The following is a 25,253-nucleotide window of genomic DNA, read 5'->3' on the forward strand; positions in this document are numbered from 1 at the left end:
GAGCCGCCTCCGACCCGGGAGTGACGACTCCCAGGGTTCAGGACACAGATTGGTCTCCTCCGCCCCTCCAGAGAAACGAGATACCGCCACACCTGGGGCAGACCAGCTCTCCCCATCTGAGCAAGGGGACTGCGCTCCTGAGGACGCAGACCCGTCCCTGTGTTAGCTATACACACTACTCCCCTACACCTGGGGACACACAAAAAAAATACCCCTCCTCTGGTGGGGAGAGGTGTCCTTTCTCCGGGGTTCAGATTCACACACGTTTATCGGGAAAACCCAGACCGCTTCCCAGGAGCCTGGGTTGGGCGCTGGGGTCCGGCAGGGGCGTCCGAGAAGTGTGGGTCCACTCCGCCCCGCCCCCGCACGGCCCATCTGCCCCGCCCCGCCGGCCCAGTGCCCTGCCACTGCTCCCCAGCCGGCCCTTCCGCCTCACTTAGCGGTGCAGCGGAGCGGGCCGGGAGCGGGCCGGGCGCGGACCATGGAGCGCACAGCAGCGGGCAAGGAGCTCGCCCTGGTAAGAGGACCTGGGGTCCCAGGACCCTACATCCCTGGCGACCCCAGGGTCCAGAAACTCCAGGCTCCCAACCGCCCCGTTGGACTCTCTCCACAAATTAGGCTCCTTGGAACAGCCTGGGGGGTTCCTACCTCGGGCCTCTGGGCCCCTGACCCAGTGAAATGGCTGGGTTCCTTTTCGGGGGAGTCTCTGAACGCATCTACGGGAGAGATCATATTCAGACTCCGTGAGACTGGACACTGGGAGGTCCCCAAAGTGCCACCCCATCCTTCCAAGGACCAGAGAGGAGGGCACCCGCGGCGCCGAGGGGACTTCCCTGAGCCTGGGCCGGGAAGGGAGGATGAAACTGGAGGACCCAGGCTTCAGTCCACTGGAGAGGTGGGCAGTGGTCCCGGGACCCTTCCCTTCGCCGCGTCCTGAGCCCGCCTTCGCGTCCAGGCGCCGCTGCAGGACTGGGGAGAGGAGACCGAGGACGGCGCGGTGTACAGTGTCTCCCTGCGGCGGCAGCACAGTCAGCGTTCCAGTCCGGGGGCAAGGCCCCCGGGCGCCCAGGTGAGGTAGGGGTAGGAGGCTGGGGCGGGGCGGAAGGCGACCAGGTGAGGGCGGGGCAAGTGGAGGGGCGGGACTGGGGCCCGTGGGAGGGGCGGGGCTTAGAGGCGACCTGGTAAGGATGGAGTGGGGTCTGGGGGCTGCCAAGTGAGTGGGGTAGATGAGGAGGCGGGGCCAGGTGAGACCGCGGTGCCCAGCCAGGACCCGGGGACTGAACTGGAAGGCTGGGCTTAGGTAAGCCAGGTTTAGTGGGGCGGAGCTGGAGAGGGAGGAGGGGTCTTTAGAAGCGGCCGGGCGAGGGCAAGGTTGGGCGGAGAGCACAGGAACGCGCCAGTGAAGCGCGGCAGGAGAGCTGAGAGCAGCCTGGGGGTAGAGATGGGGGTGGGGGCTTGGGGGTGCCAGTTGAATAGAGCAGAGGGCGGGGCGTAGCCTGGGCGGTGCGGCTGTTCCGGGCGGGTTTCGGGTGTCTTTTGTGCACAGTACAGAATAATGAACTAAGGGAGCGGGGTACACAGGAATAGACAGGGTCAGATGCAAAAGCGGTGCTCCCCAAAGACACATTGGAGATGGGTGCCGGGGCCCATTCCTCTGGGTCTCATTGCGGTCCCCCTGACCCGCAGGCCCCCAGCCCCGCGGCCGACACCTTCCTTCATTACCGAACCAGCAAGGTGCGGGCGCTGAGGGCGGCGCGGCTGGAGCGGCTAGTGCGGGAGTTGGTGTCCGGAGACCCCGAGCAGGACCCAGCCTTCGTGCCCGCCTTCCTGGCCACCCACCGGGCCTTCGTGCCTACTGGCCGAGTGCTGGGCCTCCTCCTGCCGCCACCGGCGCCGCCCCTCCCGCCGGGGTCAGTACCAACGGGAGATTCTCCAGCGCCCACCCCAGACTCTCACCTGGATGCTCGGTCTACTCTCTCTGGAGCCCTCCCCTCCCCCCAGAACCTTCTTCCTAAGCCCTCTCCAGCCCCTCCCTTCTTCACCTGATTTGGGTGTGGGGTTGTCTTTCCAGGGTAGAAATCAAGAAAACAGAGGGAAGAGATCTGACTTTCAACAAGAACTTGAGGTTTGCCTCCAATAGGGTGGGGGCTGGGGTGAGGGGGGTAGAGGTCAAAGATCGGATCTGAAATGTAGGAGCTCCCGGAGTCTGGAACTGTGGGATGGGCTCTGAGGTCCCACCCCTCTTGGCCAGGGCTGTGGTATCAGTGCTGGGCTCATGGCTGCGGGACCACCCTCAGGATTTCTGGGACCCCCCTGCCCACTCGGACCTAGGCAGTGTTTGCAACTTTCTGGGCTGGGCAGCTCCATCAGGGGCTGAGGCCCGGGAGGCAGAAAAGCTGCTGGGAGATTTCCTGAAGGAGGCTGAGGCAGAGCAGGAGGAAGAGGAGCAGTCCCAGACACTGGCAGGTGAGCGGACTGGGGGTATGATAGTGTCCTGAGCATGCATTCTCCCCCCCCACCCCGCCCCCAGGGATATTCTCCCCTCTGGAAGATCTACAGATCTTGGGCAAGGTCCTTAGCCCTGTCTGAGCCTCAGTTTCCCCACCTGTAAAATGGGGATAATAACCCAGTATTGTCATTTATCCCTCACCTCCCCCACCCAACACATGACAGCTATAAAGATATTCCATCATGGGGTCAGGATATCTTGTGTTTTTGGCTACAGATAATCCTATTGCTACTTGCCTTAGGAGCCACAGAGACCTGGGTTCAAATCCCAGTTCTGCCATTTGCTGACTGTGCCACCTTGAATGAGTCACTTCCCCTCTCTGAGCCTGTTTCCTTATCTTCAGAATGGAGGCAATGACAGTACTTACCACACTGGCTTCTTTATTCATTCAACAAATAAACTGTGGATAGGAGCTCCCTGTTCCCCGGGGAAGACAATTAGTGGGCAAATAAATAAGTAATGAGGGCTTTGCAGGTAGATTCTTTACTGTCTGAGGCACCAGGGAAGCCCAATGAAGGCTTGGCAAATAGTATTATTTTCAGTATTGTTGGATGTCAGCAAACTATCTGGCCTTTAATAGAAAAGTTTGCCAAGAATTTCCTGGAGGTCCAGTGGTTAATATATTGCACTTGTGTGCAGGGATGCAGGTTCAATCCCTGGTCAGGGGACCAAGATCCCACATGCTGAGCTTTCCAACCTCTGATGTAGAGAGCTTTGGAAGGAAGGGAAAATATCCACATACTTCATTCAAACCTTTGTTCAATTGTCACCTGCTCAGATGTGCATTCTCAGATCTCCTCCCAATAAATACAGCCTCCCACTCTGAGTCCTCTTACCTGCCTTATTTTTCTTCATAGAATCCATTGGTCGTGCCCCAACTCTGTCCCCAGAGTCAGTTATAAGATGGATTTGTTTATTGAATAATTGCATCCTGCTTATAAAATATCATCTTTCACCCGTCTGTGTTTGATCTGATCCCTATCACAAAAGCTTCATAACCCTAATCCATTCTTTAATCTTTAGACTAAACTGGCCACATTTCTCTCTGCTTTACAAAGTAGCAGCCTTTCCCCTAGAGACAAAGTCTCAGCTATTTAAATATGTTTTATCCCTTCGGCTTCTCTCTTGGTTACTAAATATCTTTCTTCTTTGCCTTCAAGATTTCTCCAGCTTATTCCAAGTCATCCAAGCTGCACCAACTACTGAGGTAGCCACTAGCCCCATGTGGCTACTGAAATTGAAGTTAATTAACATTAAATAAAAATTAGAATCAGTTCTTTGGTCACACTAGCCACAGTTCTAGCACTCAGTAACCACACTGGGCAGCACAGGTAGAAAATATTTTCACCACTGCAAAAAATTCTGTTGAAAAGGCTACCCTAAACTGTGAGTATTTGAGGTCAGAGAAGAAAATGAACATTTATTGAATGCCAAATGTATGCCAGGCTCTGGGGACTTTAACATCTTTATTTGGGGGTTACTTTTTACCATGATTTCAAACACATACAGAAATAGAGAGAAGTAGTGTAAAGAACACTCAAATACCCCTCACTCATTTTCAACAATTATTAATTTAAAAATATTTACTTATTTGGCTGCACAGGGTCTTAGTTGTGGCATACAGAATCTTCAATCTTCCTTGGGGCATGCAAGATCTTTAGTTGTGTCAGGTGAATTCTTAGTTGAGGCAAGTAGGATCTTGTTCTCTGACCAGAGATCGAACACAGACCCCTGCATTGGGAACGCAAAATCTTAGCCCTTGGACCACCAGGGAAGTCCCTCCTATGCTCACTTTTAAAAACTACTATATTGCAATACCATCTGTCCTAATATGAAATGAAAGTTAATTAAGTGAACTTACACCAATAATTTAAAAATAATAATATATGGCAACAGTAATAGGAAGGAGAAATAAGACAAAAGCAATTTACACAACAATGTTGGTATGTCAGTGTCTGGGCATGCCTCACTGGAAGACATAATGAAGTTGTCCAGTGCCTTCCCCTGCCATAACATCACGGTGAATATGGAAACCACAGACTAATGCAGGGGAGTGTACCAGTGACAAAGATGCTGTAGCATAGATGTTAGTGACGTCGATTTCCAAAATGGTGAACAACACTTGCAATTTCCATATAAAACAAAGTCCAGGCTCTCACAGTCCTTGCATTCCTGGATTAGTGTTTATGAGCAGTAATTAGTGTTTATGAACAAGACTGGGCTTCCCAGGCGGCTTGATAGTAAAGAATCCGTCTGCCAATTCAGGAGACACAGGTTCAATCCCTGGGTTGGAAAGATACCGTGGAGAAGGAAATGGCAACCCACTCCAATATTCTTGCCTGGGAAATCCCATGGGCATAAAGAGCCTGGCGGGCTATGGTCCACGGGGTTACAGAAGAGTTGGACACTACTGAGCGACTAAATAGCAACATGGGCAAGATAGTTGGGTTCTAGGTGCAGATTATTGTAAATAGGTTTTTTAACGTCACAAATTTGTTGGAGGGACGTTTGGAGGCTGGTTGTTAACGATTCTTCACTATGCATGTCTGGATTTCCCAAAGTGTCCCCTAGGGGGCGCCACCACTGACCACCCACTCCACCTTGAGAAAAATCATTCATATTTATTGAGTACTTTATAGAATAGTCTCTGGTATGCGGGATCTCCTTTGATTTTTTTTTTTAAAAAATCCATACTTTTGATGAATTAATAATGAATTAATGTTTTCACATTTGGACACTTTGAAAAAATAAATCCAGATGAGGAAACCAAGGCACAGAGAGGTTAAAGGCTTGTTTTAATTCACACAGCTAGCCCAGTGGATCAATTTGGATTCGAACTTGGGACATTAAGACAATGTCTTAACCTTCCCTTAACCACAAAGTTGGGCTTCCCTGGTGGCTCAGTGGGAAAGACTGCCCACCAATGCAGGACATGTAAGAGACAAGGGTTCAATCCCTGGGTGGGGAAGATCTGAAGAAGGGAATGGATGCCCACTCCAGTATTCTTGCCTGGAGAAACCCATGGACAGAGAAGCTTGGTAGCCTACAGTCGTTTAAGCTCACCTAGTCAGTGCTCCCTCAGGACCCCCTGGGACTGCCCAGATCCTCTGCCCAGGCTCCCCGGTGGGCTGCCTGGAAGACGAGGAGGGCCTCGTGTGGGAAGGCCCTGAGCTTCTTGACTTCAGTGTAGACGACGTGGCGGAGCAGCTGACCCTGATGGACGTGGTGAGTATCAGAGCCGGCCCGCGCAGTCAGGGGCTGGGATAGGGGACGGGTGGGGGAGGGGGGAGGAGTTGGGAGAGATCCCCCTGAGCACAGATTCCACCCTCCTCCACCCCCTGCTCAGGAGCTCTTCTCGCGCCTGCGGCCCTTCGAGTGCCTGGGCTCCGTGTGGTCGCAGCGGGACCGGCCGGGGGCCACAAGCATCGCTCCCACTGTGCGCGCCACAGTGACCCAGTTCAACACAGTGACCGGCTGCGTGCTGGGCTCGGTGCTCGGGGAACCGGGCCTGGCCGCCCCGCAGCGGGCGCAGCGGCTGGAGAAGTGGATCCGCATAGCTCAGGTGCGTCTCTGGCGGGAGCATGGGGCCGGAGCATGGGCGGGGCCGAGGCTCAGTGAGACGCTGGGGGCAGGCGGAAGACCAAGGACTGGGGTCTCTGCGAAAGCGGAGGTTTGAGACTGGGAGGTGCCTAAGGGAAAGACCAGCACGTGGCCTTGAAAGGCGGAGGGTTCAGTTCAGTTCAGTCACTCAGTCGTGTCCGACTCTTTGCGACCCCATGGAATGCAGCACGCCAGGCTTCCCTGTCCATCCCCAACTCCCTGAGTTTGCTCATCTTATCTTCTATCGTCCCCTTCTCCTCCTGTCTTCAATCTTTCCCAGCACCAGGGTCTTTTCTAATGAGTCAGTTCTTTGCATCAGGTGGCCAAAATATTGTAGCTTCAGTATCAGTCCTTCCAATGAATTCAGGACTGATTTCCTTTAGAACTGACTGGTTTGACCTCCTTGCAGTCCAAGGGACTCTCGAGCGGCTGAGAGTCCTCCGTGCTGATTAAGGGATAATAAGGATGGGATGATGGGCTTCCATTGTAGCTCAGTTGGATGGGCTTCATTGTAGCTCAGTTTGCCTGCAATGCCGAAGACCCTGGTTTGGCTCCTGGGTCGGAAAGATACCCTGGAGAAGAAACTGGCAATCCACTCCAGTATTCTTGCCTGGAGAACCCCCATGGACAGAGGAGCCTGGCAGGCTACAGCCCATGGGGTCACAAAGAGTCAGACAGGAGTGAGCGACTAAACCACCACCACAAGGATGGGATGGGGGTACTGGGGAAGGAATAAGCTTGGTACCAAGCCAAGAAAAGGAGGTGGAGGTCTTGAAAGAGCCCGGGTGGAGGTGGGGCAGGAGCCTCTGGGTAGAGACGAAGAGTAGAACTGGGGCCCAGGAAAGAGAGTGGGGGCGTGGCAAGGCAAGGGGACTAGAGGTTGAGTCTAGACGTTGACTAGAGTCTCACCTGGAGTGAGATAGGTTGAGGATGACGAGTCTGGAACTAGGAGAGATGCTACAGGTCCGTCTAGGGCCCAGGGAGAAGTAAGGAGTGGGGGCAAGGACAGCCAAGGTCAGAGGAAGGGTATGGAGAGGTAGGTGGGGGAGGAGGCTGAATCCGGGTAGCTTATCAGATGTGGGGTGAGATGTAAGGGTCTGACCTGGGGTCACAAGTCACGGGATCAAAGGTGGATCATACTTGGGAATCAGGCAGGCTTGCGGTGTGACCAACACCCCCTCCACCCTGCCCCCCAGCGCTGCCGGGAACTGCGGAACTTCTCCTCTCTGCGTGCCATCCTGTCCGCCCTGCAGTCTAACCCCATCTACAGGCTGAAACGCAGCTGGGGCGCCGTGAGCCGGTGACCAGGGGCTGGGGGTGGGGGCGCTGGGGTGGGACCTCTCGCCCACCGCATCCCCGCTCTGCCTCTTCCTACGGCCACCCCTGACTCCTCTCCTGTCCTCCCCAGGGAACTGTTATCCACTTTCAGGAAACTTGCCCAGATCTTCTCCGATGAGAACAACCATCTGAGCAGCAGGGAGATTCTCTTCCAGGTACAGATGGGTGAGACCCCCACAGATCCCAGGCCCAGGAAAGGGACATTGCTTGTCATTGTCATAACACTGAGTGTCTTTTCCCATACCTCTCGAGAATGGCCTTCCTCCTGTTTGTAGGCAGCCCTGTGTTTTTACTGCCTCTGCTGCCCTCATCAGAGCTCACACTTGATGGCTGCCTTATTTATTCATTCAACAAATACCAGAAGCTACAGTGAAAAGGTCACTGAAGGTCAGAGTCACAGCAAAGAGTGAAAAAAAAATTGTGCTAAGGACTTGACTTTGATAAGCAAAACAAATTTAAAAAGTGTGCCAATGAGTCTGACTTACTGCAGGCAAGATTTAGGTTCTGACTGCAATTAGGTGCTGGTTCTTGGGGGTGAATCCAGAATAGAGACTTCCCTGGTGGTTAAGACTCTGAGCTCCTGATGCAGGGGACATGGGTTCGATCCTTGGTCAGAGAACTAAGATCGCACATACTGCAGCACAGTCAAAAAAAATGCAGAACAGATGGCACTGGAAGTCTGTTTCTTTTGCAAAGAATGTTCTTCCCATGCCTCTGCAGGTGTCTCCCCAAATGTCCCCACCTCTGAGAGGCCCTCCCTCCACACACTCTACCCCCATTGCCCTTATCTCTGCCTGTCCTTAGATTACACATCTAGCTTGGTTGTTGCTGTTTCGCCATGGCTGATGTCTGCTCTATGAGGCCAGAAATTTTGTCTGTTTTGTTCACTGCTGCCTCCCCAGCACTCCAAACAGTGCCTGGCCCAGAGTAGGTCATCAGTAAATCAACTGAACAAATGTCTTAAATAAGGATGAGAGCTCAAGGAACTCTGCATTAAGCACATAGTGTGGGCCAGGCAGTTTCCAGGAGGCCCGGCCATGAAGACACAAACACACTTTCCTCCCCTTGGAGGGCTTTAGGCCCCAGATGGGGACACACACAATTTAGTAATTGCCCCAGCTATTATATCACTAATTACCAGGCAGAACAATGCTGTGAAGGCAAAGTCAGGGCATTGCTTGGGAGGGCTCGCCAGGTACAAGGATTCTCACCTGTGTTATAGGCCAGCCTTGGGCCCACGGCATCCACAAGCCCCACCTCTCATTATCCCCTGTGGGGCCTGCCCCCTGCTGCTTATCTGCTCTCTCCTCCTCCCTGTTCACTTTCCCTCGGGTGTGGCAGTGATGGAGGTATTGTCTCTGACGGAGGGGTCAAAGAGACCCCAGGACTGCTCAGTCCTTCTCCTCCCCCTCAGCTCAGATCAGTCACTCAGTCATGTCCAACTCTGCAACCCCATGGACTGCAGCTCACCAAGCTTCCCTGTCCATTACCAGCTCCCAGAGCTTGCTCAAACTCATGCCCATCGAGTCAGTGATGCCATCCAATCATCTCATCCTCTGTCGTCCCCTTCTCCTCCTGCCCTCAATTTTTCCCAGCACCAGGGTCTTTTCTAATGAGTCAGTTCTTAGCATCAGGTGGCCAAAGTGTTGGAGCTTCAGCTTCAGCATCAGTCCTTCCAATGAATATTCAGGACTGATTTCCTTTAGGATTGACTGGTTTGATCTCCCTGCAGTCCAAGGGACTCTCAAGAGTCTTCTCTAACATCACAGTTAAAAAGTATCAGTTTTCTGGTGCTCAGCTTTCTTTATGGGCCAACTCTCACATCCATACATGACTACTGGAAAAACCACAGCTTTGACTAGACGGACCTTTGTTGGCAAAGTAATGTCTCTGCTTTTTAATATGCTGTCTGGGTTTGATATAGTTTTTCTTCCAAAGGAGCAAGCGTCTTTTCATTTCATGGCTGCAGTCACCATCTGCAGTGATTTTGGAGCCTGAGAAAATAAAGTCTCTAACTGTTTCCAGGAGGCAACTCAGGGGCCCCAAGAGGAGGATGTCCCCACAGGAAGCCTGTCCTCAGTGAGTGATGTGGTTTGGGATGAGAGACAAGTGGGATGCTGGGGCAGGGGGTGGAGCCTGATGGGGTCACTGATGGCTGAGAGTGACTGGAGCTCTGGGGGGCACAGAAACTGCCCCCAGGCCCCATCCCCTACCTTGGCACCTTTCTCACGGACCTGGTGATGCTGGATACTGCCCTGCCGGATATGCTGAAGGTCTGAGCCCTGACTCTTGACTCCTTACCCTCAGCACAGTGGGCCTCCTGACCTCTCACCCTTGACCTTGCCCATGCTCCCTGACCCCAGCCCCTTTAGTGCATGGGGCTCCTGATATCCCAGCCCCTGACCTTGATCCTCGACCCCTGACCTTGGAGTCTGAACTGACTCCAGTTCAGACAAAGTTTGCCCCCAGGGGGATCTCATCAACTTTGAGAAGAGGAGGAAGGTAAGGGGGAGCTGCGGTGGGCGGGGGGGTGGAGGTGGGGAGGGGGTCCAGGGTTGGGGCAGAGCATGTGCGGGGGTCTCAGAGGCCGCCCCCTCAGGAGTGGGAGATCCTGGCCCGCATCCAGCAGCTGCAGAGACGCTGTCAGAGCTACTGCCTGAGCCCCCGCCCGCCCATCCTGGCCGCCCTGCGTGCCCAGCACAAGCTCAGTGAGGAGCAGAGGTGACAACTTGTGGCCTGGTCTGACAGCGCCCCCCCAACCCTGCCCACTGATCCCGGATGACACCCCGGATCCACCTACCCCACGCACCTCCCCAGCTCCCCCTAAGATCCCCTCTTGAGCCTTCACCTCCCCCCCAGCCAGCGTGTCACCTGACACTGTTTCTCCAGCCCAGTCGAGGACCCCAGTCACCCTCTGACCCCAAACTTTGACCTCATCTGACTTTCTTTTCTTTCTATTTTTTTTAAAAGTAAATTTCTTTATGTTTGGCTGTGCTGGATCGTCGCGGCTGCTCGGGCTTTTCTGTAGTTGCAGTGAGTGTGGTTCCTCTGTTTCTGGTGTGCTGAGTTCTCACTGTAATGGCTTCTTCTGCTGTGGAGCATGGGCTCTAGGCACACGGGCTTCAGTAGTTGTGGCTCCTGGACTCCAGAGCACAGGGTCAGTAGTTGTGATGCCTGGGCTTAGTTGTTCCACAGCCTGTGGGATCTTCCCAGACCAAGGATGGAACCAGTGTCTCCTTCACTGGCAGGCAGATTCTTCACCACTGAGCCACCAGGGAAGCCCTCATCTGACTTTCGGACTTCAGCGTTTAATATGTAGCTAGCTGTTCCACTCAACCAGCCTATCTTTTCTCTTCCCCACCTCTGGCCCAATCTGACCCATGACCCGCCTCTGACTCTCTGAGCCCAATCACTGACCCCCAGTTCTGAGCAACTGACTCCAACTTTGACATATATCTGACTTATGACCCCCCAGTCAGTTGACCCCAATTCGACTGTACCAACTCATTCTATTGAATCCATGACCCTAATCATTGACCCCAGTGATTATCTGACCTTGAACGCTATCCTTGACCCAATTTGACTCCTCAGTCCCACTGTGTGAATCCCTATGTGTCCTACTAACCAAGCCATCTCATCTAATCCCTGATAAGACCCTGAAACTGTAGTATCCACATTTATTACCCTGATCTTGACATTGGGTGCCTAATTCCTGGCTGTACCCTCCCTCCACCCACACACACCCCCAAAACCCAGCTCCTGACTGAATCTAATTCATTTCCCAATCTACCCATCCATCTACAACTTGACCCCTCAGCTACCGCATCTCCCGGGTCATTGAGCCACCAGCCTCCTCCTGCCCCAGCTCCCCACGCATCCGACGGCAAATCAGCCTGACCAAGCGCCTTAGTGCGTGAGTCGCAGGGAGTATGTGGCGGGTGATGTGGGCAGGGATGGGATCTGCTCCTGGATTGGGTTTGGTCTCCACCTCATCCCATTCCCTATTTTCAGGAAGCTGTCCCGGGAGAGAGTTTCATCCCCTGGTGGGAGTCCTGGGGACCCCTCATCCTCCACCTCAAGGTGAGCATCCCATCTGATGAAGGGACTGGAGAGGGGACAGAGTTCAGGGCAGCCACCCCACTTCAGACTCTGTGTCTCCCCCAGTCTGTCCCCAGCATCCCCTCCATCTAGTCCTAGAACCAAGGACCCTCCTACGGGAAGTCCTCCAGCCTCTCCAGGGCCCCAGAGCCCCAGCACCAAGGTACCAAGACTATGTGTACATGTAGGACTGTGGGCACCCAGGGCTGGTGTGTGTGTGTGTGTGTGTGTGTGTGTGTGTGTGTGCACGTGAGCACATGCAGGATTTCACAGCTAGGTATGTGCACAGGAAACCGTGAACACAGTTGACTCAGCACTCTGAGCGTATGTCTGGGAAACTGCATGCATCTCCACGGACCCACGTAAGGGACTGTCTGTCACTTACACTCAAATCTGGACAAGAGCTTCCACTTACCCACAAGGCACTCTGGGGTGCAGTCACTACTTTTGTAAGGATATGTGTTTTCCCAGGAATGGGCTTCCCCGGTGGCTCAGCAGTAAAGAATCCACTTGCAATGCAGGAAACACAAGAGACACGTTCAATTCCTGGGTCAGGAAGATCCCCTGGAGAAGGGCATGCGACCCACTCCAGTCTTCTTGCCTGGAGAATCCCATGGACAGAGGAGCCTGGTGGGCTATAGTCCATAGAGTCGCAAAGAGTTGGACACGACTTAGCACAAACACAGTAACTTGCATACCTGGAGGGGAAATGCTGGCATGAGTGGTCATAGTATCCATGGGCCCTGTGCAGGGCTTTTTGTGTTCATGGGCTTGTGCCCATCCAACAATTGTGAGCAAATGTGGGCACTCGCTGCTCTCAGGTTACACTGGGTTTCTTGTGTGTGAACACAAGTCACGTGTGAATTCCTGTAACAGCATGAAGATCTGTATGTGATGGGATGGCATAGATGCGGGCTTGTGTATGTACCCTAATTGCATGTCCCCAGGCTCGGGGTATGCAGGAAGATGTGTTGAATACAATGAGGGAGGGGCCTCATGCTCTCCCCCGCTCAGCCCCCACCCCCGCTGTCTACAGCTGCCCCTGAGCCCGGACCTGCCAAGCCCCTGGCCCCTGGCCCTGCCCTTGAGTGGCCCTCATATCTCCCTCCCCGGGCAGCAGGGCTCAGAGGCCCGCATCATCCGGGTCAGCATCGACAATGACCATGGCAATCTGTATCGGAGCATCTTGGTGAGGAGCCGAGCCTGAGGCCTGCTGGGGAGAGCCCTGCCCCTGGGGCTTGGGTGGTCATCCCTTACCTCCCATCCTCTCTTTCCAGCTCACTAGCCAGGACAAGACCCCCAGCGTGGTCCAGCGAGCCTTGGAAAAACATAATGTGGCCCAGCCCTGGGTCCGGGACTATCAGCTCTTCCAAGTCCTTCCTGGGGACAGGGGTGAGCAAGGACAGCTTGGAGCCTGGGCTAAGGGGCGGTTGGCTGAGGAGGATGGCAGGCTGACCAGGGTGGTTCTGGAACAGAGTAGGGGTGAGATGCAGCAGGGTGGGGTTAAGAGGCAGAAAAATATTGATGCCTCCCTTAGGTGAGATCATGAGGTTGTCCTAGCTCAGTGTGAGGGGAGGGGCCACCAAAAGTGTCTTCCTAGGATTTATGGGGAAATGAGATTGTCTGGGAACCTGTGGGAGAGAGAGTATAGAAGGTCATCTGGGCTTTGATTTGTAGAATCGTGAGGTTGTTTGGGCTCAGCCTCGTGGAGCACAAGACTGAAGGGGGGTCTGGGCTTGGATCTGAGGGGAAATGAGTTTGTCCAAGTTTGGTATGGGGACTCTGAAGTTATTTGCACTTGGCATGGGAGAGGGCCACGTGGTACTGAAATTCAGGGTAGGAAACATGAGATTGTTCAGTGTAAAGTGAGTAGGAAGTTGTCTAGTTTTAAAGGGAGCGAGGTAACAGGAAGCTATATAGAATACCCTGAAACAAACCATAATTGAAAAGAATATATAAAAGCATATATATGGGCTTCCATGGTGGCTCAGATGGTAAAGAATCTGCCTCAGTGCAAGAGACCAGGGTTCGATCCCTGGGTTGGGAAGATCCCCTGGAGAAGGGAATGGCAACCCACTCCAGTATCCTTGCTTGGAGAATCCCATGGACAGAGGAGCCTGGCAGGCTACAGTCCACAGGACTGCAACACAACTGAGCGACTAACAGTTTCACTTTTTTCACATACATATATATATAGGAATGACAGTCACTTTGCTGTAGAGGAGAAATTAACAACACATTGTAAATCAGCTGCACTTCAATTAAAAGTTTTAAGAAATGAAAAAAAATATATATATAAAGGAGGGAGAGGCAAGACATTGACATGCTAGGGAATTCCCTGGCAGTCCAGTGATTAGGACTCCACGCTTTCACTGCTAGGGGCCTAGGTTCGATCCCTGGTTGGGGAACTAAGATCCTGCAAGCTGTGTGGTGCAGCCAAAAGAAAAAAAAAAAAGACTGACATGCTAAAGGGATATATGAGGCTGTTCACATGACAAGTGCGAGGGTTGTACAGGCTGGAAGTGGGAAGTCAGAAGTTGTCCTAGTTCATGGTGATAGCAGCATGAACTTGGCTGGGAGTTGGCTGCAGGGGAGAGTGTGGGGTGAGCAGGAAGTTGATTGGGGTGGGAGGCCTGACTTTGCTCAAGCTTCTAGTGCAGTTGTCTAGAGTCCAGGGGAAATAGGAGGGGGTTGCCAGGTTCATGGTGGGGGAGACATGAGGTTGTGCAGGCTTGGAGTGAGAAGTTGCCTAGATTCCCAATGAGAGGGGAATGAGGTTGGCTTAGCACTGGCTGAAGGGATCTAAGATTGTGCAGGTTGCATGGTGAGTGGTAGAAGGTTCCCTAGGTCCTTTGTGGGGGAAGTGCCAGGTTGTGTGGGCCTTTCACCATCTTCTCCATGCTTGGCCAGAGCTCCTGATTCCTGACAACGCCAACGTGTTCTATGCCATGAGCCCAGCCGCCCCTGGAGACTTCGTGCTGCGGCGGAAGGAGGGGGCCCAGCATACAACCTCAGTCTCCCTACCCACTCATCCAGGACATGGGCCTCATGGGCAGCAAGGGGTCTGGCTTCTATCACCAGGAGGCAGGGAGGGGGCTCCTCTATGAAAAGCTCCAATTCCCCAGTAGAGGTCATTGTGCTCCATACCCTGTAACCCCCCCAGTTTCATTGGACCTCACCCCTCTGACCCTCTTGGCACCAGATCCCGATTCCAAAGACACCAGCCCATGGGGTGGCTGGTGGAGAGCTTCATCTTATAGAAAGGGGTGGGGTGTCAGGGGTCAGATCCTCCCCCAGAGAAACCTTGTAACTGTTGGAGACAAATAGTGACAAAAATGGATGAAAATAGTGACCAAAGTTATAAAACAGGAGTCAGTCTTGTTTGTTCTGCGCCTGTGCCCCAAGTCCACTCTTCATTAGGATAAAAATTTAAATAAGAAAAGAAGGGTTTCCCCTGGTGGCTCAGTGGTAAAGAATCCGCCTGCCAACACAGGAGACACGGGATCCATCCCTGGTCTGGGAAGGTCCCACGTACTGTGCAGCAACTAAGCCCGTGTGCCACAGCTATTGAGCCTGTGCTTCAGAGCCTGGGAGCCACGACTTCTGAGCCCATGTGCTGCACCTCTGAAGTCTTCAAGCTCTAGAGCCTGGGTTCCACAAGAGAAGCCACCACAATGAGAAACCTGCGCGCTAAAGAGTGGCCCCCACCTGCTGGTTAAAGAAAATCCTGTGCAGCAATGAAGACCCAGCACATCCAGAAATAAATAAATAAAAATTAAAAAAGGAAAGAAAAACTAAGAGCCCTAAGAAAGGGGTTGAGTGAGGCGTGGCTGACACCAGCACGGTGTGGGGGTGGGGTTCTGTCACAAACAGAGGGTTCAGGACTCTGTCCCTCAGCATTGTTGGAGTAATGTAATTCTTTTCTGCTGTGTATATGGAAGAGGGAAGAAATGAAATTCCATCAGAGCTTGAGACAAATAACATCATCATGTGAAACACAAGCATAACAGCAACAACAATAAAAACACCCAGTGATGAACTCCCACTCTGCTAGACATCAACTATGGCCTTTACATCTAACTGTATTAATAAGGGTTCTTGCCTTTTCAAGTGGTCAAAAACCCAACTCAAACAGGTATGGGCAAAGAAACGGAAATGAACGACGCCCCTGTAATTGCAAAGTTCCATGGGGCCAGCTTCAGGCACTGTTGGATCCAGGGACTCAAAAGATGTCACCAGGACTTTGTAACAGAGTCTCTTGCCTCTGATTTGCTCTGAGAATGAGACTGCCCATTGACTCCCTAAATCCAATCACCTCCTCCTATGGTTACAGAAACACTGATTTTTCAGCTGGCTACCCAGGGTCAAGACTGCATTTCCAGTCTCCCTTGTAGTGAAATGTGGTCATATGACTAAGTCTCAGCCAGTGAGCTGTAAAGGGGAAAGGATGTGGGTACATTCCAGGCTCTGCCCTTAAAGAGAAGGGGTGTGTCCTCTCCTGCCTTTTTTTGCCTTGGGTTGATTAGAATGAAGATATGGAGTGAATCAGCTTGGACTGGGTGGTTCACACCATCTAAACAACCGATCTGCAAACTGGAAGGATCATGGCCCTCTGAGACCGGGGAGCAAACACACTGTAGTGCTGCTACTTGAACTGTTACAGAAGAAAATAAATATCTATCTCAGGACTTCCCTGGTGGTCCAGCAGCTAAGACTTTGAGCTCCCAGTGTTGGGGGCCTGGGTTCCATACCTGGTCAGGGAACTAGATCCCACATGCTGAACACCACAACTAAAGATCCCGTGAGCTGTGATTAAGACCTAGCACAGCCAAATAAAAACATATTCTTCTTAAATGCCCAGCTTATTTAAGCCATCAGTATTATTTGGGTCTCTGTTACAGTAGCCAAAAAAGAAAAAATTTACAAAATGAATATTGCCCCACTGCAAGGCAAGATCACCCTCATAGGGCAATGCCCGTCTTACATCCCACCAGTTCCACCTGCCATGCAAGGAGAATCCCTGGGACTTCCCTGGCAGTCCATTGGTTAAGAATCCCCCTTGCAATGCAGGGGACACGGGTTTGATCTCCGGTGAGGGAACGAAGATTCCATGTGTCTCAGAGCAACTAAGCCTGAATGCCACAACTAGAGAATCTATGTACTCACAGATCCCACATGCTGCAACTAAGACCTGATGCAGCCAGATTAATTCATTTAAAAAGCAATTGGATGTAAGTAACAGTACTCTTCTTAAATTGTTATTGTTGTTGTTCAGTCACTGAATCATGTCAGACTGTTTGCAAACCCCATGGACTGCAGCACAATCTTCCCTGTCCTTCTTAAATTAGCTTAAGCAAATAATTGCTATCCTTATTGAGTGTTTACTGTGTGCCACGCATGTTCTCATAACTTGATGTAATCTATTCGTAATCCTCACGTAAGCTTTATGAGGGGGCATTATTATCATGCTCATTTTATACATGGAAAACTGAGACTAGAGAGGGTTAAGTAACTTATCTAAGGTTGCAGGGCAAGTGACACGCGGAATGCATCAGAACATACGCTCTCACCCAGGGAGTGAGCTTGCCTCTCAAAAGAAGTTTACAGTTTCTGCCTCTCTCTCTCTCTCTCTCTCTCTCACACACACACACACACACACACACACACACTCAATCCAAATGCCAATTTCCTGAGGAAGAGATTCTCATTGACTTCTGTTTTTTTGTTTTGGTTCCACGGCAAGGCATGTGGGATTTTAGTTCCCCTCAGTTCAGTTCAGTCGTTCAGTCGTGTCTGATTCTTTGCCACCCCATGAACCGCAGCACGCCAGGCCTCCCTGTCCATCACCAACTCCCGGAGTTCACTCAAACTACTAGAAACCAAATCCACGCCCCCTGCAGAAGCACTGAGTCCTAACCACTGGACAGCCAGGGAATCCCGCCACTTCTGTTTTTAAAAGTGCAGGAGGTTAAAACAAAAAAAAGGTGCAGGAGTACTCAGGAATAGCTCTCTCCAGTGGCTAACGCAAGGTCAGCTGTCTCCCTACACCTCTCAGCTTGGTTTTACTCCACAAATATTTCCTGACCTCCTACTGTATGCCAGGCTCAGTTGTAGGTGTTGGGGATATAGAAATGAACAAAACAGACTAATGAAGGTGGTGAATCAAGAACAAAACATCAAATACATGTTACACATTTAACACAAAAAGTACAGGGAATGCAAAATGCTGCTGCTGCTACTACTACCAAGCCATTTAAGGACTGACGTGGGCGGGGCGGGGGGCACGGTGGCGGTGAGAGGGTTGCTATTTTAAACAGGGAGGTCCAGGAGGACTTCAGTGAGGAAATAACATTTAGTTAGAGTCCTGAGTAAACTGAAAGTGAGCCGCATGTACATTTAGAGGAAGAACCTTGCAAGTGGAGGGAACAGACAGCGCAGAAGCCCACCTTAGCTTCACCATCAGCCAATTTTTTTTTCCTCCTAATGACAAAGATGTCTCTGACTACTCTATCTGCCTACCACGCCTTCCAATAGAAAGCAGCACCTCCTTTCCTAGCTACTCCAGGAAAAGTCCCAGAATGGAAGCTCATTGGATCCCCTTGGGTCACATGGCACCTCTGAACCAATTACCGTGCTCCAGGGAATGGAACTCTCTGATTGGCTAATCTGGGTCTGGCTGACGCAATAAGGTAGGTATCCCCCTGCTTCCCCAGGCATGTATCTCTTTGGGTGGGAGGGTGTTTACCCCGGTTGAAGCTCAGCCCAAGAGAACAGCTTTTATGATTTGTTCTATACTTTCCAGATTATTGAAAGAACTGCACGTTCCTTGTAAAATAAAATCCCAAGAGTATACAAATGTAAGCAGAAAATGCCCCAAAATCACAAATAAAATCTCGCATTCCAGAATACATGTAATTTTTACAAATGCAGGCTCTTTCGTACTTACTCTCCGGCAGTACTTCCCAACATTGTGCAAACATTCAATGGCTACTATTAGGCTTATTATATTCCTACCCAGACTGGGAAGAGATGTTGATTAGTACGATAATATCAGTAGTTGTAGTTTACATTTTTTGAACGCTTGCTATGTGCCAAGTCGGATTTTATAGATTAAAAGGCTGAAGCTCAAATAAGGTAAGTAACCCATCCAGGGTCGCACGGCAAGAAAGTGTGTCTGAGGCAGAAAACAGAGCAGTTCCCTCCACCCCTCAAGGGGGTGCGGAGCCCAGGGCCCCTGCTCTCTGTAGCCAGGCCCCACAGGGCGGCTGCCTCCCTCTTATCTCAGCTCGGGCTGCCTGCTGGTCCCGCCCCCTCGGGGGAGCTGCCACTTGGAGGCGCCTGGCCGGGAAGGCCTGGTCAGCTGTGTCCGGCGGAGGCAGCTGCTGACCCAGCTGTGGCCTGTGCCAGGGACGGAAGAAGTTGGGAGGCGGGGCAGGAGCCCTGGGCCCCCGGCGGCAGGGGCTACATTATGTATCATCTCCCGGCACCCCTCCGGCCTGGAATTGGCTTCCTCTGCCTCTTGCTCGCTGGGGCAGCCTGGGCTCCCCCACCCAATCCACCGGACCCCAAGTTTGAAAACAAAGGTAAGGGTGGAGTTGAATGTGAACCCCAGCACTGGATCATGGAGGGCAATATTGGGCCCCGAACTTCCTGCCCGGATCCTTGGGGGCACCCAGGTTCTCATTCTGAGTCTGTGACTTGGGGCCCAAGATGGTGTCTGAACCCCTAGACTGGGGTCTCATATGGCATGCTGGGGTCTATATCCCCAGACTGGGTTCTGGGGGAGAAGCTAGAAGGGGGCGTAAGAGTCCTGCTTTATCTTTTCAACGAACTTGGGACGTGCTAAACGCTAAATGGGGCAGGGGTGGTGCTGTCGTCTTGAGTCCTGTATTCTAGAGTCCCTGAGCTAAGGGGATCTAGCCGACCCTCCAGGCGGGGAGGGAGGGTAAAACCCGAGTCAGAGGGGCCGAGTCGCAGGCGACTGTAAACACGGTTGGCATGCGGGCGCCAGATCCCTGGGTCCGCGGGGTTGAGGGAGGGGAACGGGGGGCACGGTTGGCGCTATCGGGACGCCGGGAGCCTGTCGGGGCTGATAGGGGACCCCGCCTCCTGCACACACACTCACCCGCACGCAAGTCCCTAGGCTGGGGCGGGGCCGGCAGCGGGAGGAGGAGGCCTTGAATGCTGCGCTCAGCAAAGCCGGTCGCGGGTGGGCGGCGCGTGTGTTGGAGGGAGACAATAAGACATGCAACCTACGCTTGGAAGTTTGGGGGGCACTACTTCGGCGGACCCCTCGAAGGGCCCCGCTGGAAGAACGGGGGCGGGGCTTTTTTTCTTATCGGTCCGCACAGGCGGTAGGAGGGAGGGAAGGATGCTGCGGTTCGAGAAAGGGGCTCGGGTCCCTTGACCCCCTCCCCTGACCCCCATCTTCAGCGGCCCTGCTGACAGCCCGCGAGCCTAATGAGTTTCTGTGCTTCACCGAGCGCTTGGAGGACTTGGTGTGTTTCTGGGAGGAAGCGGCCAGCGCCGGGGTCGGCCCGGACAACTACAGCTTCTCTTACCAGCTCGAGTGAGTCGGACGAGGAGGGGTCAGGTGGAGCGCCCCACAGGTGGAGGGGGCGGGCGGGCCGAGCAGACCTCTCAGGAGCTCGCACCTTGGGATGTTTCCTGGTGCCAGGGACCGGATGGCATCTCTGCTGGTGGGCACTAGTGGGAAACCCACGGGGTCAGGGCTGACATGCACCCTAGTGGTCGGGGCTGGAACACTCCCGTGATCACTGCTGGAGGGCAATCGCAAACTGCAGGGCAGGAATACCCGCTTCAAAGCAGGACTTAAGGCTTCACGTACGTCGGGGCTGGGACGACCCCTGGTGGTAGTGTCCAGAAACGCGCCCTCGGTCCCCGCGAAACCTCCAAACTTGATCCCCCTACCCTCGCTGGTTCCTGGTTGAACAGGGGTGAGCCGTGGAAGCCATGCCGCCTGCATCAGGCGCCCACCGCCCGCGGCTTGGTGCGTTTCTGGTGCTCGCTGCCTACAGCCGACACGTCGAGCTTCGTGCCCCTAGAGCTGCACGTCACTGCGGCCTCCTCGGGCGCTTCACGCTACCGCCGTACCATTCACGTCAACGAAGTGGGTAAGTGCGCTGGGAACCGGGGATTGGTCGGGAGGGAGTCCCAGTTTCCGCCCACCTAAGCAAACCCCTCTCTGCAGTGCTCCTAGACCCTCCCGCCAGGCTTGTGGCTCGGCGGGCCGACGAGGGCGGCCACGTGGTACTGCGCTGGCTCCCGCCGCCTGGGGCACCCATGGCGAGCCTTATCCGCTATGAGGTGAACATCTCGGCAGAGAACGCCGCAGGGGGCGCACAGAGGGTGAGGCCCACCCCTATGACCTAGCCCCAAAGGGCTCCAGAGTCGACAGGCCCTCTAAGTCTCACCCAGACTGTCACTAGGGCCCCGCCCCCTTGGCCTCGTCCCTTCCACTCCCAGCCCAAGACATCTCTAGGTCCACAGACTTGTCCCCTTTCCCAGTGGTCCCCTTTTCCCAGCCCACCTGGACTCAACCTTTCTTAACCCTTGCCTGGAACCCTAGACCGCTCCTGTGCCCGCCCTGTCTGTTCACAGGCCAAGCTGTTAAATAGCTGGAGTTCGCCCGTTTCTACCCAGGGCCCCATCCTGATTGGCCCCAAGCCTTCCTGGGCCCCGCCTCCTACTTTGATTGCCCGCCTCCCCATTCTTGGTTTCCGTTCTTCCTTTTTCTGATTGCCTGGCTCCCTCAGAGTCCACCCCCATATGCCCTCCTTTGCCCACCCCGGCCCTACTGGCCACACCCCTCACCCGGGCCCCGCCCACAGGTGGAGATCCTCGACGGCCGCACCGAGTGCTTGCTGAGCAACCTGCGGGGCGGAACGCGCTACACCTTCATGGTACGCGCGCGTATGGCCGAGCCCAGCTTCGGTGGCTTCTGGAGCGCCTGGTCCGAGCCTGCGTCACTGCTGACGGCTAGTGGTGAGGCCCAGGCAAGGGAGGTAGGAGGGGCTGGGCGGAGCATGGGGGCCAAGCTCACCGCCCTAACCTCTCCCCTCCTCCCCCAGACTTGGACCCCCTCATCCTGACTCTCTCCCTCGTCCTCGTGCTCATTCTACTGCTGCTGGCCGTGCTAGCCCTGCTCTCCCACCGCCGGTGAGCGCCCCACTCGGCATCTGGCTCAGACTCCCCTCCACTAACTTTCCCCTTTCCCTGTGAAAACCGAGGCTCAGAGACGGGCAGGCACTTGCCCAGGGTTACACAATGAAGAGTCGGTGGCAGGGTCGGGATGCAAGCCAGGTCACACCCAGACTCTTACTTAAAATTCTCTGCTCTTGGGCATACTTTTTGGGTTTTCCTCCTACCTCAGAGGCTGCTCCTTCTTGGATTCCCTTGTGAATGTGTGTGCGTACTATCCTAAGTCATTTCAGTCCTGTCCGACTCTTTGCGACTCCATGGACTGTAGCCCGCCAGGCTCCTCTGTCCCTGGGATTCTCCACGCAAGAATACTGGAGTGGGTGGCCATGCCCTCCTCCTGGATCTTTCCGACGGAGGGATGGAACCTGCGTCTAACTGCATCTCCTGCCTTTTAGGCGGATTCTTTACCACTGAGCCACTGGGGAAGCCCTTCTTTGTGAATACTTTTTTCCCAGTTTCATCAACTTCTGTAAAGCCAACCAAATGGGCTCCATGAAACGATTTAGTCCCAAATGCCTCCCACCCGTTGTCAAGCTCCTTAGATGTTTTATGACATGACCAGCCATCCTGAGGTTTTTGTAATTCAGTTTTTGTAACCCAAGTACATACTATGTGTTTTCACACCCCCAAGCCTGGGGATACACTGTCCCTTCTGCCTGAAATGTCCTTGCCATGCCTGCCAAGCAATCTCCTAGTTCTTTCAAAGCCTTGTTTATTTACTTGATTGGGAAATACTGAGCACCAGCTATGTGCTAGGCACTGGAAAGCAAGCACAGAACAAACCAGATGTGTCTCTACTCTTGTGGATCTCATAGCTGAGTCACACAACAAAGAAGGGAACCAACAGATATTATAAATTGTGATGAGAGATAGCAGAAATATCGGGCTTCCCAGGTGGCACTAGTGGTAAGGAACTCCCCTGCCAGTGCAGGAGATGTAAGAGTCTCAGGTTCGATCCCTGGGTTGGGGAGATTCCCCTGGAAGAGCGCATGGCAATCCACTCCAGTATTCCTGCCTGGAGAATCCCATGGACAGAGGAGTCTGGTGAGCTACAGTCTGTAAGGTCACAAAGAGTCAGACATGACTGAAACGACTTAGCATGCATGCACATGGGGACATGACAGAATAGATAGCTGAGAGGAGGTGACATCAGAGCAGAAACCTGAATCCTGGGAAGGAGGCAGCCACATGAAAAGCAGGGAGAGAAAAACAGCAAGTGCAAAGGTCCTGAGATGAGAATGAGCTTGGAACATTGAAGCAGCTGCAAGAAAAGCTGTATGCCTAAAGCAGAGTGTGCAAGAGGGGGGTGGGGAGATGAGGGAGGTAACAGGGATTGGATCATGCAGGGTCTTCTATAGGGAGGAGTTTGGACTTTATCCTGAATGCACTGGAGAACCATGGAAAAGAGTGAGGAGGAAAGTAGCATAATGGACCTTCAGACAAGCCTGGGTGGGTTTTAGAGGGACCATAAGGCAGTGTATATTGAACTCCTATGTATCCTTCAAAACCCTGTTCCCATTGCCCTTCTGTAGGGCCTTGCAGATGTTTTGGCAGAACCCCTGTTCCTCAGTCCCATGCACTCCTGTGCCTTCAACATGATCACAAGGGACCAGGAGTATCTTTGCCCCATGGATGGTGCTGAGGGGGTATTGGTGAATGTTCAGTGACACATGCCCAGGTATCTGTTTGTTTTGGTTTCACCAGGACTCTGAAGCAGAAGATCTGGCCTGGCATCCCAAGCCCTGAGAGCGAGTTTGAAGGCCTCTTCACCACCCACAAGGGTAACTTCCAGGTAGGCGGCCTGGTTGTTCCTTCCAGGCCTGGGGCTTCCCTGCTCCTGTGGCCGAACTCCAAGTCTCTGAGCAAGCTGGTGCTGTTTCCCCAGCTGTGGCTGTACCAGACTGACGGCTGTCTGTGGTGGAGCCCCAGCACCCCCTTCCCAGAGGACCCACCTGCCCCCCTGGAAGTCCTCTCTGAGTGCTGCTGGGGGGTGACACAGGCAGTGGAACCAGGGGCAGATGACGGGGGTCCCCTCCTGGAGCCAGTGGGCAGTGAGCATGCCCGAGACAGCTACCTGGTGCTGGACAAGTGGTTGCTGCCCCGGAGTCCGCCGAGTGAGGACCTCCTGCAGCCTGGTGGCAATTTGGACATAGTGACCATAGATGAAGCCTCAGAAGCGTCCTCCTGCACATCCGCTTTGGCCCTGAAGCCTGGGCCGGAGGGGGCCTCTGCTGCCAGCTTTGAGTACACCATTCTTGACCCCAGCTCCCAGCTCTTGCGCCCAAGGGCACTGCCCCCTGAGCTGCTCCCCACCCCACCCCACCTAAAGTACCTATACCTCGTGGTGTCCGACTCTGGCATCTCAACTGACTACAGCTCAGGGGGTTCCCAGGAAGCCCAGGGGGGTTCATCCAATGGCCCCTACTCCAACCCTTATGAGAACAGCCTCATCCCAGCCCCCAAGCCTTCACCCCCGAGCTACGTGGCCTGCTCCTAGGACTCCAGCCCTCAGAGGCACAGGGACCCAGAATGACCCCAGTGCTACTCCAGGCCCAAGGTTTATCCGGCAGGGTCAGTGAGGCCTGCTGACCTTGGCTTTCTGCTCAATTCATCCTGCTCAGAAAGTCACAGCCTTGCAGTATTTTTAAATGTACAGTTTTTTGTGTGTAGATAGATAAATATATATATATATACTTTATATATAAATATATACAAGTTTCCTGTCATGACTTCTATAAATACCTGTAAGCCCCATCTTTTCCCTGGGCCCAGGCCATAGGAGAAGCAGCAAAAAGTCTGTGGAGTTCAGTCTAAAATTCTGACCTGGCAATCTGAATAATAGTAATAGAGTGAATTAGCCAGTATAAGTTATACTAGCTGCCCTAACAACAACCCATTCCCTTCTCTAGGGGGTCTTCTCGACCGAGGGATGGAACCCGGGCCTCCTGCATTGCAGGCAGATTCTTTACCAGCTGAGTCACCAGGGAAGCACTTTCTCTCATACAATTCAAATAGATGGTTAGCTTATCCCTGGGATGAGTCAGAAACCCAGGCTGTAGCTTAACCATCTCCTAGGGGTACTCTGGGGTCTTCAGATGGACACTCTGCATCCTGCCAGCCAACAAGAGAGAGACAGCAGAAGATTTTGTGGGCCACTTTAGGGATGTGAACTGGAGGTGGGCGCCACCTCTTCTTTACAAATTCTACTGGCCAGAAATGGTCATGTGACCCCAGTAAGACCCGTGGACAGCTGGGAAATGTAGTTCAGCTGTGCACCCAGGAGAGAAGAGCTGTTTAATGAGCAGCTAGCTAGTCTCTGCCACTAATAATAATACTAACATTAATTCCTAAGGCTTTATTCTGAATCTGGTTCTAAGAAAGCACTCTGATGACACCAAAGGTCAATCAAGTGGCTCAATGGAAGTTTTGGCTTAACTGATTTTTAAAAGTTTGACATAACCTAGGAAAGCATACCTTCTATTCCAGC

At 53.2% G+C, this 25,253-nt stretch overlaps 2 protein-coding genes across 2 annotated transcripts; both read left to right on the forward strand.

The window, feature by feature from the left end:
• Window positions 1–75: 75 nt before the first annotated feature.
• On the forward strand, window positions 76–15,028 carry RGL3 (ral guanine nucleotide dissociation stimulator like 3). Its single transcript, XM_043466535.1, has 19 exons — window positions 76–517; window positions 956–1,069; window positions 1,687–1,910; window positions 2,072–2,125; window positions 2,252–2,466; window positions 5,592–5,734; window positions 5,856–6,071; window positions 7,306–7,409; window positions 7,518–7,602; window positions 9,473–9,526; window positions 9,634–9,720; window positions 9,917–9,949; window positions 10,047–10,168; window positions 11,265–11,360; window positions 11,459–11,527; window positions 11,612–11,708; window positions 12,582–12,734; window positions 12,823–12,937; window positions 14,456–15,028. The coding sequence occupies exons 1-19, from the start codon at window positions 482–484 to the stop codon at window positions 14,650–14,652; spliced, it is 2,214 nt and encodes a 737-aa protein (XP_043322470.1). The 5' UTR covers window positions 76–481; the 3' UTR covers window positions 14,653–15,028.
• A 3,840-nt stretch (window positions 15,029–18,868) lies between these two features.
• EPOR (erythropoietin receptor) lies at window positions 18,869–24,476 on the forward strand. The gene is made up of 8 exons (XM_043464382.1): window positions 18,869–19,128; window positions 19,979–20,114; window positions 20,501–20,679; window positions 20,757–20,914; window positions 21,397–21,550; window positions 21,637–21,724; window positions 23,471–23,558; window positions 23,652–24,476. The coding sequence occupies exons 1-8, from the start codon at window positions 19,014–19,016 to the stop codon at window positions 24,261–24,263; spliced, it is 1,530 nt and encodes a 509-aa protein (XP_043320317.1). The 5' UTR covers window positions 18,869–19,013; the 3' UTR covers window positions 24,264–24,476.
• Window positions 24,477–25,253: the final 777 nt, after the last annotated feature.

The sequence above is a fragment of the Cervus canadensis genome, chromosome 4 (genome assembly GCF_019320065.1).
Source record: "Cervus canadensis isolate Bull #8, Minnesota chromosome 4, ASM1932006v1, whole genome shotgun sequence".
Classification (NCBI taxonomy): Eukaryota; Metazoa; Chordata; class Mammalia; order Artiodactyla; family Cervidae; genus Cervus; species Cervus canadensis.

Coding starts and splice junctions, on each gene's coding strand:
- RGL3 (XM_043466535.1), top strand. CDS start 482: ATGGAGCGCACAGCAGCGGGCAAGGAGCTCGCCCTG. Junction 7,410..7,517: donor AGCTGGGGCGCCGTGAGCCG/GTGACCAGGGGC, acceptor TGTCCTCCCCAG/GGAACTGTTATCCACTTTCA. Junction 12,938..14,455: donor AGTCCTTCCTGGGGACAGGG/GTGAGCAAGGAC, acceptor ATGCTTGGCCAG/AGCTCCTGATTCCTGACAAC.
- EPOR (XM_043464382.1), top strand. CDS start 19,014: ATGTATCATCTCCCGGCACCCCTCCGGCCTGGAATTGGCTTCCTCTGC. Junction 21,551..21,636: donor GTCACTGCTGACGGCTAGTG/GTGAGGCCCAGG, acceptor CTCCTCCCCCAG/ACTTGGACCCCCTCATCCTG. Junction 21,725..23,470: donor GCCCTGCTCTCCCACCGCCG/GTGAGCGCCCCA, acceptor TGGTTTCACCAG/GACTCTGAAGCAGAAGATCT.